The 18,343-nt window shown below is 55.3% G+C and overlaps 1 protein-coding gene and 1 pseudogene across 1 annotated transcript in view; both read right to left on the minus strand.

Annotated features, from left to right (window-relative positions):
* The window catches only part of CTTN (cortactin), a 31,303-nt gene that overhangs the window by 1,097 nt on the left and 11,863 nt on the right, over window positions 1-18,343 (minus strand). The window contains exons 8-17 of the mRNA XM_011930124.1: window positions 15,835-15,945; window positions 15,184-15,294; window positions 14,011-14,121; window positions 12,595-12,650; window positions 10,249-10,318; window positions 6,551-6,699; window positions 4,411-4,500; window positions 2,405-2,582; window positions 1,965-2,036; window positions 49-637 (exon numbers count right to left, since the gene is read on the minus strand). Of these exons, the coding sequence (XP_011785514.1) occupies window positions 501-637; window positions 1,965-2,036; window positions 2,405-2,582; window positions 4,411-4,500; window positions 6,551-6,699; window positions 10,249-10,318; window positions 12,595-12,650; window positions 14,011-14,121; window positions 15,184-15,294; window positions 15,835-15,945 (1,085 nt within the window). The 3' untranslated portion in view covers window positions 49-500. The remainder of the gene's footprint in view (window positions 1-48; window positions 638-1,964; window positions 2,037-2,404; window positions 2,583-4,410; window positions 4,501-6,550; window positions 6,700-10,248; window positions 10,319-12,594; window positions 12,651-14,010; window positions 14,122-15,183; window positions 15,295-15,834; window positions 15,946-18,343) is intronic.
* Window positions 17,294-18,343, minus strand: part of LOC105503259 — a 1,420-nt pseudogene continuing 370 nt past the window's right edge.

An 18,343-nucleotide genomic window follows, 5' to 3' on the forward strand; every position in this document is an offset into this window, starting at 1 on the left:
CCCGCCACAGGGTCTGGGACAGTCCTTCCTGCCTACCCGCCACAGGGCCTGGGACAGTCCTTCCTGCCTACCCGCCACAGGGCCCACCTGAGGCCTCGTGCTTGTCGTGGGAGGCCCCGACTGCACTTGATGAGCACGAGGGCAACACACACTCAAGAGAACGCGAGCTCCCTGAAGCTGCCGCGTGTGACAGTCAATTTGGCAAAAAATAAAACCAAAAAACCCATCAATCCATCAATGCATAAAACCAATTACCAAAGTCCTCCTAAGGAATGTGATTACAATATATTAGCAAATTCTGTGGCATAAACATTTTCAAAAGCATCAGCAAAAGTATTAAATATAAAAGCAATGTGTATATTCTCCTCCCCACCTTCAAAAAAAAAAAACAAAAAACAAAACAAACAAACCAAAAAAACCCAAAACCCAAGAACCGAAGAAGGCCTGATCTGTAGTGTGAGGATCCGGGGCGCAGCTCCCGGGGCTGGGGGCTGGAGGCCCTACTGCCGCAGGTCCACGTAGTTGGCTGGGAAGAGCCCGTACCGGCCCTTGCACACCCCACGCCACCAGCCATCGTCAATCATTTCAATGTTGGTGATGATGTCATCGGGGTCAAATGAGATCTCATCATCACCCGCTGGGGAAGAGAACACAGAGAAAGGTGCTGAGTGCAAGCGTCTCCTGGTCTGCTAGAAAACAGTGCAACGCAGAGCAAACTCCCAGGCAGCCTGCTCAGAGGAGACGCCCCTGCAGAGATGCACCGCGGAGGCTCCTGCTGCCTCTCTCATGCCATCAAGACCAGGATTTGTGAACACGAGCCGAGTGACTACAAAGATGCCCAGAGCCCCTCACACAAAACACCAGCCAACCCCCGGACCCCTTCCTCAGGAGCAGGTTTCCGCCATGTAACACGTAACTCCAGCCCCGCCCGCCCTCCCTTCCCCTCCCTCCCTTCCCCTCTCTCCCTGGCAGACGTGTCTGTGGAGGGGTGGGGAGATGGGCTGCCCAAGGTCCTGGGGGTGTGGAGGCCACAGTAGAGGGACGGCTGGGGGACACGTGGAGAGAAGCCCGAGGTGACGGCTTAAATGGGCCTGGAGGGCAAAAGTCCCGGTGATGAGAATCCACACACAGGTGCCGAGATGCCACAGACACATCCACACGCGTGCATGCAAACGCACGTGTGCAAAAGGGACTGGATGGGGACAGCCAGCGCTCACTTATGGTAGAAATGCCAACTTCTGCACTGACGGAAAATTGCAAACGGGAAGCACTCAGAGGCAGCGGCCGGGGGTTCTGAAAGGAATCCCACGCCACCCGTAAGATGCTTGTCAACTGCAGAGGGGTGGCGGTGACTTTGTGGACCAGATGGTGGCTGAGACAGAGGGACAGGTGGACGCCATGCGGCCCAGCAAGCAGCCCCACCGCGTGGTCTCCACGACCTCACCGCCACCAGAGCACAGCTCAGCCTGGCCCTGAGGGAACACAGGGCAGGAAGCTGAGGTCAGCCCAGGAGCTGAGGCTGCTTAAACTGCCAAGGCCGCAAAGGGAACTCAGGGGGACACGTGGGCCACATGGGAGCTGGTGGCCAGGGCAGGACAGGCAGCAACGGGGCATCTGTGTGGCCCCCTCACCTGGAGGGTGGGGCATCCCTGTGGGACAGCATCTTTGACCTTGGGAAACACGCTGGAGTCTTTGGGGCTGGCAGCACCCTTGCAGCTCTCCAAGGGTTCCGAGAATACTGAAGATAACAGGGGCTGGGTGCGTGTGTGTGCAGAGATGGAATCTGGGTAGGGAACATGGGAGTTCTTGGCACTATACCTGCAACTTTTCTATACCTCTGAAATTATCTCAACATAAATTATTTCTAAAACTAACAACGCTGGAGAAGTCAATTCTCAGGAAACAAGCATAGGTGGGCGCAGCTGCCCGGATCTCCCCTCTGAACACTTCTGCGGGCCGCTCACCAGCCTGGTAGTCGTACAGGGCGACGGCTGTGATCCCCAGGTCGTTCTCGTACTCGTCGTAGGTGCTGTCCTCTACAAGAAAGCCAGGACGGAGCTGAGCAATGCAAAGTCCCACACAGGTTCCCCGCCTTCTCAAGTTTTAGACGACACTTCCTAAGACTTCCCAAGGACACAGGACAGCAGCTGAAGCCCTCCCTTCCTCTGCCCTGCCCACCTGTCCCCAGCATGACGGGGATCTTCCCGGGATGCAGCACGGGAACCGCTGCCCCAAACGTGTCTAGAGCACTTCCCTCAAGGGACAGAAAGACCCTGCAGCAAGCAGTTGAAGGCGGGTCAGCGGGAAACCCACCCACGCTCCTCGCAAGGACGCCACAGGTCGAGCAGGATGTCTCGGGAGCTCCCTGCCCTGGGAAGGGCGCTGCAGCGTGGGGCCCCAGTACCTGTGGGATAGTGGCCTGGGGCCTCTGCGCTTTCGTAGACAGCCTCTGTGGCGTAGGCCAGGCCCTGCTGGCTGCCGGCCTCTCGATAGTCAGCGGCCTCCACGCTGTACACGGGCTCCGGCTCCGTCCCACTCACAGGGCCTCTGTAGCTCAGCTCTGCCTTGAAGGAAGCCGCGTCCTGGGGAAGGGTCACACGCACATGGCACGGGGCTCATGTTGGCTTCCAGAGAGCAGCAGCTGCACTGCCACAGCCAGCGGAAACCCACAGGCCACCAATTCTCAGTCCCAGCCAGGACTCAGAAAACAGATGTGGCATAGGAAGGCCAGGCCTGCTGGCATGTTCACCATGGTGGTGAGTGCGGGGAGGCCCACGTGCCATTTCCTTACTGAAGACTGGGGTCCTCACCCCCAGAACACTCCCAGTCCTGCGGTAGCCACGCCCACACGGCAGGTTAGGAGCCACGCCCCTGCCTGCGCTGTTGCCTGGGGGTACAGCCCATCTTTGTTGGGTTAATTTGGCTGATTTCGAGGCACAAGGCACCCTTGGGCCGAGTGGCCACCCTCCTGCACTGTGCTGCTTGACCCTGGCCCTGCCTGACAGCAGCTTCACCACACGGCTCCAGAGCAGCCGAGCCTGCAGACAGGGCTCTGCCCTAACAAATCCTCTCTGCAGGGTGCAGTAAGGGCATCGCCAAAGAATCACATTCAACTACAAAGGTGCCAGTGGAACACCTCTTTATTTATAACCACCGCAGCTTCGGAGCCCTAACGAAAATCCCGAACTGCTTATCACCGACGGTGGCTTTAATCAATGTTTCTGAGCAGGGTCCACCTGATGTCACCGGCACTGAGTGAGAGAAAGCAATGCCAACAGCTCAGTAACGCTCACCCAGGAGATCTGGGAAGAACTGGTGGTGGGGAGCTGCTCGCCAGGGAGAGTAACCGGCAGGGGGAGCGACTCCACCCTCAGTGCAGGCACCGGGAACCACGCAAGGGCTGAACTGCACAGGAGGGGCAGGGTCAGAGCTTCCTTGTGGCAGACGGCGCTGACTGCCAAGGGGAGGGACGAGAAGGGGAGGCCAGTTCCCAATGAGCTGCAAGGCCTCACTTACCACATCCCCCCAGGGCCTGGCAGGGTAAAGGCAGCAGGCAGTAGCACAGCCAAGGAAGGACAGTCGGGTGGTGACGAGGCCATGGCCACTGGCCTCAGACCCTGCCTGTCTCCAGGGCGCTCTGGGCTCCTGAACTACCATGGTCTGGAGTGTGCCCCCCGTAACTCACTGACTGGCTCCTGGGCGAGGAGAGATGAATGCATAGACCAGGATGATGGCCGTGGGATGGAGAAGGGGCAGGGCTGGGGCCAGGAGAGGTGGTTACAGGTGGCGGGTGTGGTTAGCGCAGAGATGCTGGCAGGGAGCAGGAGACAAAGTCAGGGATGGGCAGGCTGTCGGCAGACGGCTCGGTAACTCTGGGATGGGGACGGAACACTGGGGGACCCACGAGAGGGGGTCAGCAGCACAGGGAGGAGCCGGACAGCATGTCTGCAGCACACTCATGAGGGGCTGCAAGGCCAGAGAGCTGAACGGGGCAGGCACAGGAGGCAGATCGCGCAGGAGGGGGGGGCTCAGTGATGAGGGAGGGCGGCACTGCCAGAGGGGAGTGTGGCGGCGTCCCGCACAGCACAGAGCAAGTGGGGTGAAGACCCCCACATCTGATTATCTGACAGCAGGTGACCCCAGCAGGGACTGCAGTGAAAGTGGCCAGACTACAACAGGCTGTAGAGGGGTGAGAGGATGGCACGTGGGCCTGCGCAGCTGTCCCCCGACAGCACCGAGGCATGTCACCCACCCCCAGGGCGCTCCCGGCCCACCGCTCTCCGGGCGTGGAACGCAGCGATGCCCTCCGCACCCACACCGCGCTGCCTGCCTGCAAGGGCTTCCTCCACTCCACAGAGGACCTGGGCTCTGGCAGGAAGTCACGCTCATCCAAACACCAAAGACACCAACCTCATAGACCGGGCTCGAGGGCAGCCTCTCCTCGGTTGGCTGAGGTGCAGGCGACGCAGGGGGCGTTTGCGTTTTGGCTCTGGCTTGCTCCTGTGATTGAAAACAAACAGCAATCAGAATACTGCCATGACACGCTGCACTGTCACGCCTGCTGTGTTTCAGAAGATTGTGCCCAAGCTCTAGGCACGCTCTGGGGGAAGGAGCGGAAAGCACCCACACCAAGGTTGAGCTGGAGCACTAAGCCTCGGATCCCACCAGCACCCGGGCAGGATCCGAGGGGCAGGTGAGCTGGAGCACTAAGCCTCGGATCCCACCAGCACCCGGGCAGGATCCGAGGGGCAGGTGAGCTGGAGCACTAAGCCTCGGATCCCACCAGCACCCGGGCAGGATCCGAGGGGCACGTGAGCTGGAGCACCAACCTTCAGATCCCATCAGCGCCCAGGCAGGATCCAAGGGGCAGGTGAGCTCTGAGGCCGAGATCACATAGCCAGTGACGCGACAGTGCCGGGACTGGGCCACAGCTCATGTCCCGCCCACACACGATTAGACAGTTTAGCCACAGATTTGGGAGTCTGAGTTGATGCTGCAATGGGTTGAGACTTTGGGGGCCTTCATATGGGCTGAGTGCGTTTGCGCGTGAGACGGACATGAAGCTTCAGGGGCCAAAGGATGAACTAGGGTAGGATAATGGCCCCTCAAAGCTGCTGACATCGCAGTCCCCAGACCCCATGCGGAGGGACTGTGGTGTGATGAAACCAAGAGTTCTGTGAGGGGAACTCTGGACTGTCTGGGTGGACCCAATGTAATCACGAGGTCCTGAGAGAAGGGAGGCAGGAGTGTGAGGGACAGAGGAGGGGCGGTGACAACGAAAGCAGAGGCTGGAGATGGGAAGACGGGGCCGCAGGGCCACCAGGAGGAACACAGCTCTGCTGACATCTTTGAGGACTTCTGACCTCCAGGGCTGTGAGACACTAGCTGTGTCCTGTGTGTTGTGGTGACTACAGCAGCAACCGGAAACTCACTGACAGCCTGCGGGCTCCAGTGCCAGACGCTGAGTCTGAGGGTGAGGGTGAGGTGTGCAGGCACAGGCACACGAGCCAGGGAGCCACCCAGGCAGGATCTGAACCCCAGGCGTCCACTCCAAACCCCCCTCCTCTCCCCCTGCAGGCTGCCTCGCTCTGTTAGGAACAATGGCAGTGCTGTCTTGTCTTGTTGAAGAGAAACCCACCCCGGTCTTGAGACCCCAGCACGGTTCCTGGCATCTACGGTCTTGCCTGACCCCAACAGGATAGTTGTAAATTCCCACGTCACCTGGTGCCACCCACAGATTAAACACTCGAAGTACCATGTCCTATGTGGCCCTGCAGGGGCAGGGCCTGGGGTGGGCAGGAGAAGCCCAGGCTTCCAGACAGGCTGGGCCTGCCCCACATTGCAGATGCCCCAGCTGAGAGCCACACCTGGTAACTTCACACACACACGTTTGTAGGCCCCAGGCTCTATTCACAGCCCCCCAAATCCTGCTGAGCACAAGGAAATTCCTTGTCAGTGGGAAGCCACCCAGGCTAGACCCAAGGCACCCCGATGCAGGTTCGTGCTCTGTCCCTGCCAGGGGTGCGCTTCTGGCATCTTTCTCTGGGAGCGCTTCTCCACAGCCCAGGGGCTTGGGCGAGCGGGGCTGGGCTGGCCAAGCAGAAGCGGGCCCCAAGAGCAGGCTGCCTCTGCACAGAGGCCCCCCCAAACCCCAAACTTTCACCCGGAAAAGGAGGGGCTTCCAGAAGGGGAGGGGTGAGAAGAGACTGAGGCTGACATTTGGACAAGAGCTCCGTGGAGGAGGAAGCCGACAGGACTCTGCTGTCAGCTCAGGGACAGAGGGCAGGGCAGGTTGCTGGGTCCCGGGGCTGGACCAGCAAGACCAGGATGGCGCTAGCCAGCTGCCTGGAGCATTGTGGCCAGAGACTCAGCCTATGTGTGGCTTCAAGTGACAAGTGCCTTAAAGGACAGCCTTCAAGGAGAGTTAAACACACCTTCCAAGGAAAACCTGGCCAGGAAAGAATAAGCCCCGCCCAGGCCCCAGAGCTCCCAGTCCCCTCGCACAGGCCCGAGAGGGAGAGCGCGCTGCAGCCCACTCCTTGCCGCTCACCTCCAGCTTCCTCCTGGCCTCTTCCTGCTCCTGCCGCTCCTTAGCCATCCGCTGGGCTCTCTCTGCCTCCGCCTTCCGCCTGCCCTCCTGCTCCTTCTCCTTAGCGAGGTTTTCAAAGTTAGCTCTGATGTTACTTGTTTTGCTGGTCACTATAGAGAAAGGAGGGAGGACGTGTGGCTTGAGCACAGCAAAAACACCGCTCCTGGACAACAGCCCCACACAGGGTGACTGTCCCAGGAACCGGTCATCCCCCTAACCCCCGAGGAGGGAAAGGTTCTTGCAGCTGCCAGCTCAGCCCACTGATCCGGAGCCAGCACCGGGCGTCTGCCGCAGGGCACTGCACACCTGGTGGGACTGGCGATCCCCCTAAGCTTGGCATCAGGAAGATGTTTAAACAAGACAGAATCTTCACCACCACATTCACAATTTTAAATAAAAACAGCCAATTTCTCTTAAAGACATCTGTCCTTGATAAAGCAGTTAAGGTACTGATGTATGCTGTAATCGACATATACTGAGTATAGTGAATCTTAACCACTGAGTATACATTTTTTTATAGTCTGTGTGACAAAAATGGAAAAGAGGACAGTGGCTCATGCCTGTAATTCCCAGCACTTTGGGAGGCTGAAATGGGAGGACTGTCTGAGATTAGGAGTTTGAGATCAGCCTGAGAAAGATAATGAGACCCCATGTCTATTAAGAAAAAATGATAAAAATTTAAGTCAAAAGTGGGGAATATGGCCAGGCATGGTGGCTCACGCCTGTAATCCCAACACTTTGGGAGGCTGAGGCAGGTGGATCACAAGGTCAAGGGATTGAGACCATCCTGGTCAACATGGTGAAACCCTGTCTCTACTAAAAATACAAAAATTAGCTGGGCGTGGTGGTGGGCACCTGTAATCCCAGCTACTCGGAGGCTGAGGCAGGAGAACTGCTTAAACCCAGGGGCAGAGGTTGCAGTGAGCCAAGATGGTGCCACTGCACTCCAGCCTTGCAACAGAGCGAGATTCTGTCTCAAACAAGCGGGAAGACACATGAGCCTTCCCTGCTGTGTCCGGGACTGAGGCGGTGGCTGTCTCTGTCTCAAGGAACACGAATGGAACCATGAGAGCTGCAAGTTGATTGTTTTTTCATGGAACAGTGTTCTTCCCTGAAATAACAACTGACAGACAAACTATGGTTATGCAAAGCTGGGTATCTGGCAGCAGTTTTCTCCCAAGTGAATGAACTAAGCCTATTGTGTCAAGAAAAATTACTGTAGTATTTGTCGCCAACGGGAAATTCCAGCTTTCAAGTAAAAGAATTCTGAAAAATGTGAGGCTGCTACATGAACATGACAATTTCCACTTTGCCTCTGCAGATGACATTGACGATGACAGCAAATGTGATTTTTTGGTCCTGTATAATGAGAAGTGCCCGCAACTGGAAGACGGGCATAACTCAGAGGTCCAGCATTTTCCAAATAACCAACACATGGTGCCACCCAAGCATACTGGGGAGCGAGCCACTCAGGGCCAGAGGAGCCAGCCAGCAGGACCACCACCACCTGGCACGCTTGCATGGCATCGCAGAAGGACACCCACACTGCCCTCAACGTTACAAACACTCCTCCCTTTCCCAACCGCCGACCTAGGTGACTCCACATGTTCTTCCTAAACAACGTAACATCGATAGACTGCAGAGGCAGATAGGTGTGAGAATGCAGCCGTCTTCTATTAAAGAGATTTACAAAAAAAAACAATGCCACTCCGTGAGTGGCCAGTTATATTATTATTTTTATTTTTTGAGATGGAGTTTAGCTCTTGTCGCCCAGGCTGGAGTGCAGTGGCGCAATCAAGGCTCACTGCAACCTCCGCCTCCAGATTCAAACAATTCTCCTGCCTCCGTCTCCTGAGTAGTTGGGATTACAGGCGTGGGCCACCACGCCCAGCTACTTTTTGTATCTTTAGTAGAGACAGGGTTTCACCATGTTGGCCAGGCTGGTCTCAAACTCCTGACCTCATGTTCCACCCGCCTTAGCCTCCCAAAGTGTTGGGATTACGCCCAGCTACTTTTTGTATCTTTTTGTAGAGACAGGGTTTTACTACATCGTCCAGGCTGGTCTCAAACTCCTGACCTCAGGTGATCCACCCGTCTCAGCCTCCCAGAGTGCTGGGGCTACAGGCATGAGCCACCGTATCCAACCTAGTTTTATTCTTTTTAAGTGAATCAATTTATAACTTTCCAATGGCTGTGGTGGCTCATGCCTGTAATCCCAGCACTCTGAGAGGCTGAGGCAGGTGGATCACTTGAGCTCAGGAATTCAAGACCAACCTGGGCAACACAGTAAGACCTCATCTCTACTAAAAATAAAAAAACTTAACTGGGCATGGTGGCATGCGCTTATAAAGTTCCAGCTTCTCAGAGGCTGAGGCAAGAGGACTGCTTGAGCCCAGGAGATGGAGGCTGCAGTCCTGCCTGGATGACACAGCAAGACCTGGTCTCAAAATAAATAAATAAACAGATAAAACATATCCTCTAATTTCTTCTCTTTTTCTTTTTTTTTGAGATAGAGTCTTGCTCTGTCGCCCAGGCTGGAGTGCAGTGGTGCAATGGTGCAATCTCAGCTCAGTGCAAGCTTCGCCTCCCGGGTTCAGGCCATTCTCCTGCCTCAGCCTCCTGAGTAGCTGGGACTACAGGCACCCGCCACCATGCCTGGCCAATTTTTTTTTTTTTGTATTTTTAGTAGAGACTTGTATCTTTAGTAGAGACAGGGTTTCACCATGTTGGCCAGGCTGGTCTCAAACTCCTGACCTCAGGTGATCCACCCGTCTCAGCCTCCCAGAGTGCTGGGGCTACAGGCATGAGCCACCGTATCCAACCTAGGGTTTCACCATGTTAGCCAGGATGGTCTCGATCTCCTGACCTCGTAACCCACCGGCCTCAGCCTCCCAAAGTGCTGGGATTACAGGCGTGAGCCACCACACCGGGCCACATTCCTCTAATTTCTAATATAGTCAATGTCATCAAAGACATCAACGTCTTGGGGGGTTTTCACTAGTGGTCAAAGTGTCAAAGTGTCCTGGGCCCTCCGACTTTGAGAACTGTGGATCCACGGCTCCCCTAGTAAGTCAGTGGTAGCTCTCCGCATCCTGTGTTAAATTTAGCATTTGCTTTCATGTCCGATATTTTCCCCAAGTACCTGCCTCTCCGGGGCATGGCCCACCTCTGACTCAATCGTGTATCCAGCACAGAAAAGGACAGGTTTCGAGCTCCCTGGTCAAGGGCCCAAGAACAAACAGTAGAGAGAACGTCTGCCATCGCCTGCACACAGACGTCATGATGTCTTCCTCCTGCCACAGCTGCGACCGAGTGGCTCAGGGAGCCGGGCAGGCCCCAGCTGCTCCCAGGAGCTGGTCACTGGCAGTGTGGAGGGACCCTCGTGAACGTGCACTTAACCCCTTTGCTTTGGGAAGAGGCCCTTGAAATGGGCCCCACCGCAACAACTGCACCATGCTGCGTTTGAAAGGCGACTCTAAACCTCTGCAGGAGAAACGGGATCTTCTTCAAAAGGATCATTTTCTTTCCCAAAAACACGCAGCAACAACCACACTTTCAACTAGTGGTGCGTCTGCTCCTGGCTGTGTTTCACAACTGTCCTTCCCCTCAGTGTTTTCCTGGGAAACCACACGGTGCTCCTGGTATCAGCCAGGACTCACCAGCTTCAACAGGTACTGTCTTCTGGTAGGCAGAGGACACCTGGGTGACATCCTCAAAGGTGGACGCGTTCTGTGGAGATAGGAAGTGGGCGTCAGAAAAGCACTTTTCTCTTTTCTCCATGCCCTGTGGCGGCTCCTACCAGATGCAAATGCCTTCCTCAGATCTTCCCAAACGCCCAACCACACAGCCCAGAGCACTCTTCATGGCCTCTCAGTTTTGCAAACTAACTGAGGCATGAGAACGATTACCCACCACATTTGCAGGCAATCGTGAGTCAGCATGAGCATAAGAAATACATGTATCTCCATCTGCTCTATCATATACCAATACTGGGATCAGCCTCACGCCTTCCCCACCCTCCCTCGCCACCCAGAGGTGTGAGCATTTACAGGAAGCAGAAGACGCTGGGGACACAGGCAAGCCTCCGGTAGCCCGTCCTCCACACCACACCACGCAGTGGTGCAGTCACACCTTTCTGCACTGCGGGGGCCTCAACTCCGGCCTGACCAAGTGGCAGCAATGACTCTCACGCAGGACTCAGGTGGAGACTGGCAGGGCTCGTGGAGACCAGCGGCCGTCCCCAGTCTCACTGTGGGTTTCACTACCTCTGATGAGAACACCTGAGGCTCAGAAGCCACCAGAGCCCCCACACCATGGCCCCTTTCTGCCCAGCACCTCCTGCTTGCCCCCTTCCTGGCCTGCCTGTCCTTCCTCGGACCCTGCTCCCTCCTCCTGTCAGTCAGCTCCAGCGTCTACTCCATGTCCCTTGAGCCGCTTGCACCTGTTCAAAGGCAAGGCCATCAGCCTTACTGGGTCGCATCACGCACTGGGCCCTCTGCAGACATCACCTCGCCCTCAGGGGCTGACCTCGCCTCCCAGCCTGGGCTGTAGCCCCTTCCCCACAATGCACGGGGATCCAGGCAGTTACATCACCCTCTCTAAACCTTGGACTTTATCACACAGCAAACCAAGAGAGAGAAGCTCCACCCCTTCCTGGATGAAAGACAGTGACACCAAAGGCCGCACCCCTACACTGCCTCCCCACGTGCTCACAAGCTCAGCGGTCACTGCCAACACCAGCAATGCTGACCACAGACACCCACAGCACAGCAGTCCCTCAGGGTCCGGCCTCAAAGCCACAACCTCTGATTCACCCACAGGGGAGCTCCTTCCCTCCATCCGTCCCAGTGCCTCGCAAGGCCCCTGCTACCTCACTGGTTCCCCCTGCCCAGTGTCCTCTGAGCGCGTGCCTACTCCCCTCCCCACTCTGCACGCCACCCGGGCCTGGCCCCAGCCCTACCCCAGCTCTCTCTCACTGACACCCACATCCGCTACTCCCAGTTCTTCGGCTCACAGTCGGCCCCATGTCCACCCCACATCCACCCGACTGCTCCCTCCCCTGCGTCCCTTGGCGCCAAACACCATGCCCTGCTTCTCTACCACCTGAGCCCCTCCAGTTCTCCTCAGGACCACACCCCCCTGCGGGCCATTCCCCACAACCCAGACTCCACGCTGAGGCTGGCAGACCCCCCCCCCAGTGTCCCTTACCTGCTAATCTTTCTGGGGCCATGCATGTCACCTAACGACGTGCAGAACGCTCTGTGGTGTCTGGGACTCTCCAGGGCGGCTCTGTCCCCGCTCCCCGCCCACCCTCTGCAGCTAGGCTCCTTGAGAACCTGCTGTGACTCCTGTCCCACCCAGGCCCACACCTCGCCCCTCCGTGGTCTCCTGAGCCTTCTCTCCTGAACTCCCGCCTGCCCTCAGAAATGAGCACAGGCTACCGCTCCCTGGCGAGCCCAGCCGAACACCTGCTCTGCCTGCCCACGCCCCCAGAGCCCACATTAGGAGGCCCTGGATGGTGCTGTGTGTGGTCAGCTGTGAGGCAAGGACTGACCCTGCCATCCCTGACCACAGGCCATGCACAGGAGCACGCAGTGTGGAGCCCGTGTCTCTGTGAGGCTGAAGACGGGAGACATGGCTCATCATGGCACAGGCAGTGCCGGCTACCAGCGGGGTAGCCCCACACGCGGTCTAACACTCGGTTCCAACCTCATTTACTGTTAAGAATTTAAGTTCAAATGGACATAAGCCCTCGAGGCTCTCACCTCTGCTGTGCCGCAGCCAGGTGCTCAGCCTGCCTGGCCTGGGGCCCCCAACTAGGAGGGGGGCCAGTGCCAGCGCCTATCCCACAGCACGGCCATGAGAAGCACGGGACACATCATGTCCGCCATGATGGAAACCACCTGTGCCCCACCGCGCGCGTAGACGCCACCAGCACCGTGAGCCACACCCACCAAGAGTCCCTGCAGGCAGATGACACTAAGCTCCGGGTCTGGAATATTTACCTTATCCATCCGATCCTTCTGCACCCCATACTTCCCGCCGAATCCTTTGGAGTAGTCTGAAATGTGGCAAAACACAACACTTACTCTGCGGTGGAGGCGAGCGTGGGGGTGGCCGTGGGTGCATGCAGACAGATCCAGAAACAGCCCAAGAAGGTGCACCACAGCGGGAAGAAATGAGAATGGCCAAGCGAGGCTTCACTTGCAAGGCAAGTTTTGCTTCCACCCATGGTCGTGAGACCCAGGCAGTGAGAAGCAGGGCACAGGCCAGGGGCGGGCTTCAGCATTCCCTGAGGGGCAGGAGGGGCGGCAGGCGGCAGGCAGGAGCTAAGCGAGGAGAGGGCACGGACAGGCCTTTGCAACGCGCCACTTCAATAGCACAGTCTTCCGCACCAGCACGGGCTTATTCTCAGCTGCTTCCTGTGCGCCTGCTCTACTGAGCGCTAAAAAGAGGCTCAATCGCAGTTTGTTCTCTTGCTTTTTAAGAGAAAAAAAAAATCCATGTGGAAATTCTACCAGCCAAATCCTTCTGCTGCAGCAACACAGATCCACATGAAAGTCACACTGTCATGCAGGAGCGATGCCTCGGAGAGCCACTGCCATCTCCATGCAGTCTGCGGGGCCACCCCAGCTGTGTCTACCTGCCCACACCTGAACACTGCTGTGTTTCTAACGCTGCAGGTGGAAAGTCTAGAGTCTGCCCTGCAAGGTTAGGGAATTACTATTTTTCCAATTATGTGTTCAGGTTCTAATAACCAAGTCCACATTTTGAAGGTAACATAACTGCTCTAAGGAAGGATGCAGAGCTGGCTCTGCGTACATACTGTGTGGCTCTGTGTGGAGATGTTACACACATACGGTGTCATCAAATGAAACAAACAAAAAACCTCCCAACCCCAGCCAAAAACACCACCACAAATGAAACACAGAAACCACACAGAACATGCCTGTCTCCTGGCCCTTGCTGCTACGAAGCCCCTGGTCAATCGGCCAGCGGTTTGGTTGAACCAAACACCTCTCTCCTCATCTGGAAGGCCTGACTCAACGGCTCACAGCAGTCACCATTAACAGCAGAACAGCCTCGGGCAGAATGCTGCTGGAGACGGGAGATGCCCTGGTCCAGAGACTGGATGGGTCACAGGGTTAGAAAGATGGCACCCACATACTAACTGGTACATCCTGCCATACGCAGATCACAGGTTCACAGGGAAGAAAGTGAAGCGGGGAAGAAAAGGGAACCACTCAAAACCAGTGTCGCTCTAAGAGAAATGGGTTTCAAGTGCCCAACAGCCTGACAGCTGACAATTGGTGACACAGGAGGACTGTGCTGCAGGCACGGACGGTGAGCCCTGAAGTCTGTGCTAGAAGTGGCTGCATGGGACGGGGAGGGTGGGGGTAAGAGGCTGGTGGCAACTGTGCCTTGCTGGGACTCGTGCTTGGCCAACTTCTCCTTGTAATCAAACCCCACAGCAGCGGAGTCCTGCCTCTCCGACTGAATACCGAATTTGCCTCCGAAACCAGTCTTATAATCTGAAAATCCACACGCCACGGTGGGGAAAACAACCGAGAGAGGAAACACAGTTGGGTTAGAATTGCATGAGCATGCGCAAAAATCAAACACAGTTTCCAGAAAGCAAGGGCTCTCCTGAGCTTACGGCCCAGAGATCCTACTCCCAGGCTCAGCGCCAGAAGGTGGCTCCAAAGGTCAACGTTCAAGAATGAACTTAAAATCTGAACACTCGGCCAAGATGTGGAAACAGGCTAAGAACTGTACTTCAAATAATTCAGTAAAGGCACTCCAGACTGTGCAGTTCATTCCTAGGGTCCTACCCACACTGCAGACGAGTGCGCGTATCCGTGTACATGGGAGGAGAGACCCTGCAGATGCGGAGGGCGCAGCCCCATCAGCCCCGCTCCTGCTTACCTCAGGGCTCGGTCACACTCAAGCGTTTCAGCCCCTTAGGCTCCTTTCCCCAGGGAAAGGGGACCCGTTCGGACAAGAAAACACTTTCGGTTCAAAAGTAAGTATCTCCTGCCAAACACCGTGGCCCACTTTATAGACAAGAAGCCTGGACGAGGAGCACTGCTGCTCCTGCACCTCCTGAAGGCAGAAAACAAGCGGCATCCCAGGAGTGCTGCAGGCTTGATCCATGTCCCCATTCCCGGGTAAGCCCAGCCCCCTGCTGCAGGTCTGGCCCATGTCCCCACTCCCGGGTAAACCCAGTCCCCTGTTGCAGGTCTGGCCCATGTCCCCACTCCCCGGCAAACCCAGCCCCCTGCTGCAGGTCTGGCCCATGTCCCCACTCCCGGGTAAACCCAGCCCCCTGCTGCAGGCTTGGCCAGTGCACCCCCACTCCCAGGTAAACCCAGCTCTCTGGGGCACCACCCCTGTGTCAGCAGGGAGGGGTCATGACTACACTAGCTGGAGGGTTTCTGGAACTGGGAGACTGCGGGGGTTGCACAGGACAACTTCAAACAGTGAAGACAAAACAACGTGCAGCAGGCCCACGCAGACACAACACACACCAACTGACCCACAAGAACAAAGACAAACTTCCAAAACCATCTCGCAGACAGGCAGAGGGAATGTACCTTTTTGGGATTCATGCAGCTGCAATTTCTCCTGGTGATCCCAGCCAAGGGCACATTTGTCTTGTCTGTCTGTCTGCACACCAAATTTTCCTCCAAACCCTTTCACATAGTCTACATGCACAATGAAAGGCCAGAACCCATTATTAGCAGGTAGTGCGGGCCACAGGTAGAAAGTATGTTTTCAATACATTTAAACACATTCGATTCACTCACTCTACCCTTCCCTTCTGGATCTTTGGTAATACTTCAGATAACATCCACGAAGAGGCCTCCTTGGAGAGTGGCAGGAAATAACCTAGTCTATGACCTCAGCATTGTGATTAAGCCAGACAGGACCCCACGGAAGCTCCCAGGTATGCGGCTTCCACCCGCACCACGAAGCAGCACAGGCTCACATGGGCAACACGGACGTGCGGGGCGCGGCCGCCACGATAAGCAATGCCGCTGGCGCTGGAGCGCCAAAACAGGCAAGCTCCGAGTTCTTATTTAGCAGCGTGTTTCTAGATGTGCCGTTTTCAAGTTGGTTATTTAATGAAAACGAGACATCTACATTAAGGGCTGTCAATAATGCTTTGTCTTTCCTTTTCTGGAATGGCCACCACCTGCCACATTACTAGCTGCTGGCTGGAGGGTAAGATAAACGGAAGACACCTTTCTGGGACTCATGCTTCTCCGTTTTGCCTTGATACTCAAAGCCAACGGCGCTCTTATCCACTTTGTCCTTGTCGATGCCGTATTTGCCACCGAAACCTTTGGAGTAATCTAAAAACACACAAAAAAAGGACTGCTTTAAAGGGAGCAATGAAATCAGTGAACACGCAAGGGTCTTAGCAGTCCTTAAGAAAGACTTTTAGCGTTTGATTAAAAAAACACAAAAATCTTTCGGGTCCACTGTAGGGCCACTGAATACTACAGACAATACTTAAAGGTGCTATTTATGTCTAATAACAGAAACATAAAGAGTGGTAAGCAGAGGTGGGGGCATGTGCCTGCAACCCAGCTACTCAGGAGGCTGAGAAGGGAGGATTGCTTGAGCCCAGGAGGCTGAGTGCAGCCTGAGCAACATAGCAAGACCCCATCTCTAAGTTAAATCATTAATTTTTTAAAAATTAAAAAAAACAAGCCAGGGATGGGGGCTCACACCTGTAATCACACCACTTTGGGAGGTTGAGGTGGGAGGCTCACCTGAGGACAGGGGTTTAAGACCAGCCTGACCAACATGATGAATCCCCATCTCTACTAAAAATACAAAATTACCTGGGCATGGCGGCCCACACCTGTAATCCCAGCTACTCAGGAGGCTGAGGCATGAGAATCACTGGAACCCAGGAGGTGGAGGTTGCGGTGAGCCGAGATCGCTCCACTGCACTCCAGCCTAAGCAACGAGAGTGAAACTCCATCTCAAAAAACAAACAAAATTATTATTATTATTATTATTATTAAGTACAGCAGAGGCCGGACACGGCAGCTCACACCTGTAATCTCAGCACTTTGGGAGGCTGAGATGGGCGGATCACAAGGTCAAGAGATCGAGAGCATCCTGGGCAACATGGTGAAACCCCGTCTCTACTAAAAATACAAAACAATTAGCTGGGCGTGGTGGCGCATGCTTGTAATCCCAGCTACTCAGGAGGCTGAGGCAGGAGAGTCTCCTGAACCCGGAAGGCAGAGGCTGCAGTGAGCTGAGATCGCGCCGCTGCACTCCAGCCTGGCGACAGAGCAAGAGACTGTCTCAAAAAAGAAAGTACAGTAGACGAATTCCTGTAACATCATCCATTGCATCCAGAAGCTAGCAGGAGATGAGAGTTTATGATAAGGCTCTAAGGGGAGGAGGTGGCACAGGGGTAAGACTTTCAAAGGCCACTCTTCACAAACTGAAGCAAACGGGGATACCGGGAAACAGGACACATACAGAGCATCTTCCAGAAACACCAGTTCTACTCAGAATGAAGCCATTTAGCATGTCACTGTGATTCCAAAACATGAATCTCTCATGAACCCACTAAAAGTAAAAATGCAGAGGATCAAAGCCTGGGAGAGAAGGCCTGAGGCATCTGAGGAGCCTTGAGTCTGCCCAGGTGCTCGGCCCATGCTCCCAGGCTCACTGGAGTCACACACCCACACGGCTTCACGGAGCATGCACTGCTCACAGCTGTGCGGTGTCGGGAAGAGGAGGAATGGATTGTTCCCAGGAAAGAGGCAGAGAGCAGAGGCAAGCAGCCCTGCGCAGTAGGCAGGGCCTGACCGGCACAAAGCCCAGGCCAGGCCAGTCCGCAACAAACTGCAGGCCAAGCTGCCCTTCACGCCACTGGCACTTTCCTCAGGGAAATGCCAAGCCAGAGTGGTCGGATCTTCCAGTGGTGTTTCTTGGTTTGGGGTACTTTTTTTTTTTTTGAGATATCTGAGTTTTTAAACAGTCAAGCTCTCAGTTTTCAAATGTTGGCAAATATTTTTAAAAATTTAAATGTGCAGGCCAAACAAAAGAGGCGCAGGGAAACGGGCAGGCCACAGCCTCTGCAGCCCTGGGAAACTCTCTGAGTGCTGGTGTACAGGTCATGCCGTGGGGAAGAAAGAACTCAGCACAGCCTCCAAGCACAATGTGGCAGTTATCTACGGAAATTTTACATTCAATAGACTTCCACCCAGCAATTCCACATCTAGGAGTTGCTTCTTTTTAATAATCACTTGTGAACAAAACACAGGTACAAGAATGTTCCCTGCAGTCAATTTTCAGTCGGGTGTGATGGCTCACACCTGTAATCCCAGCACTTTGGGAGGCCGAGGCGGGCCAATCACCTGAGGTCAGGAATTCAAGACCAGCCTGAACAACATGTCAGAACTCTGTCTCTACTAAAAATACAAAAATTAGATGGGCGTGGCGGCATGTGCCTGTAATCCCAGCTACCTGGGAGGTTGAGGCATGAGAACTGCTTGAACCAGGGAGGTGGAGGTTGCAGTGAGCACAGATCACGCCACTACACTCCAGCCTGGGCAACAGAGCAAGACTCCATCTAAAAGAAAAAAAAAAAGGCCGGGTGCAGTGGCTCAGACCTGTAGTCCCAGCATTTTGGGAGGCTGAGACGGGCGGATCACGAGGTCAGGAGATTGAGACCATCCTGGCTAACACGGTGAAACCCCGTCTCTACTAAAAAATACAAAA

This window comes from Colobus angolensis, unplaced genomic scaffold (genome assembly GCF_000951035.1).
Source record: "Colobus angolensis palliatus isolate OR3802 unplaced genomic scaffold, Cang.pa_1.0 Scaffold84, whole genome shotgun sequence".
Taxonomy (NCBI): Eukaryota; Metazoa; Chordata; class Mammalia; order Primates; family Cercopithecidae; genus Colobus; species Colobus angolensis.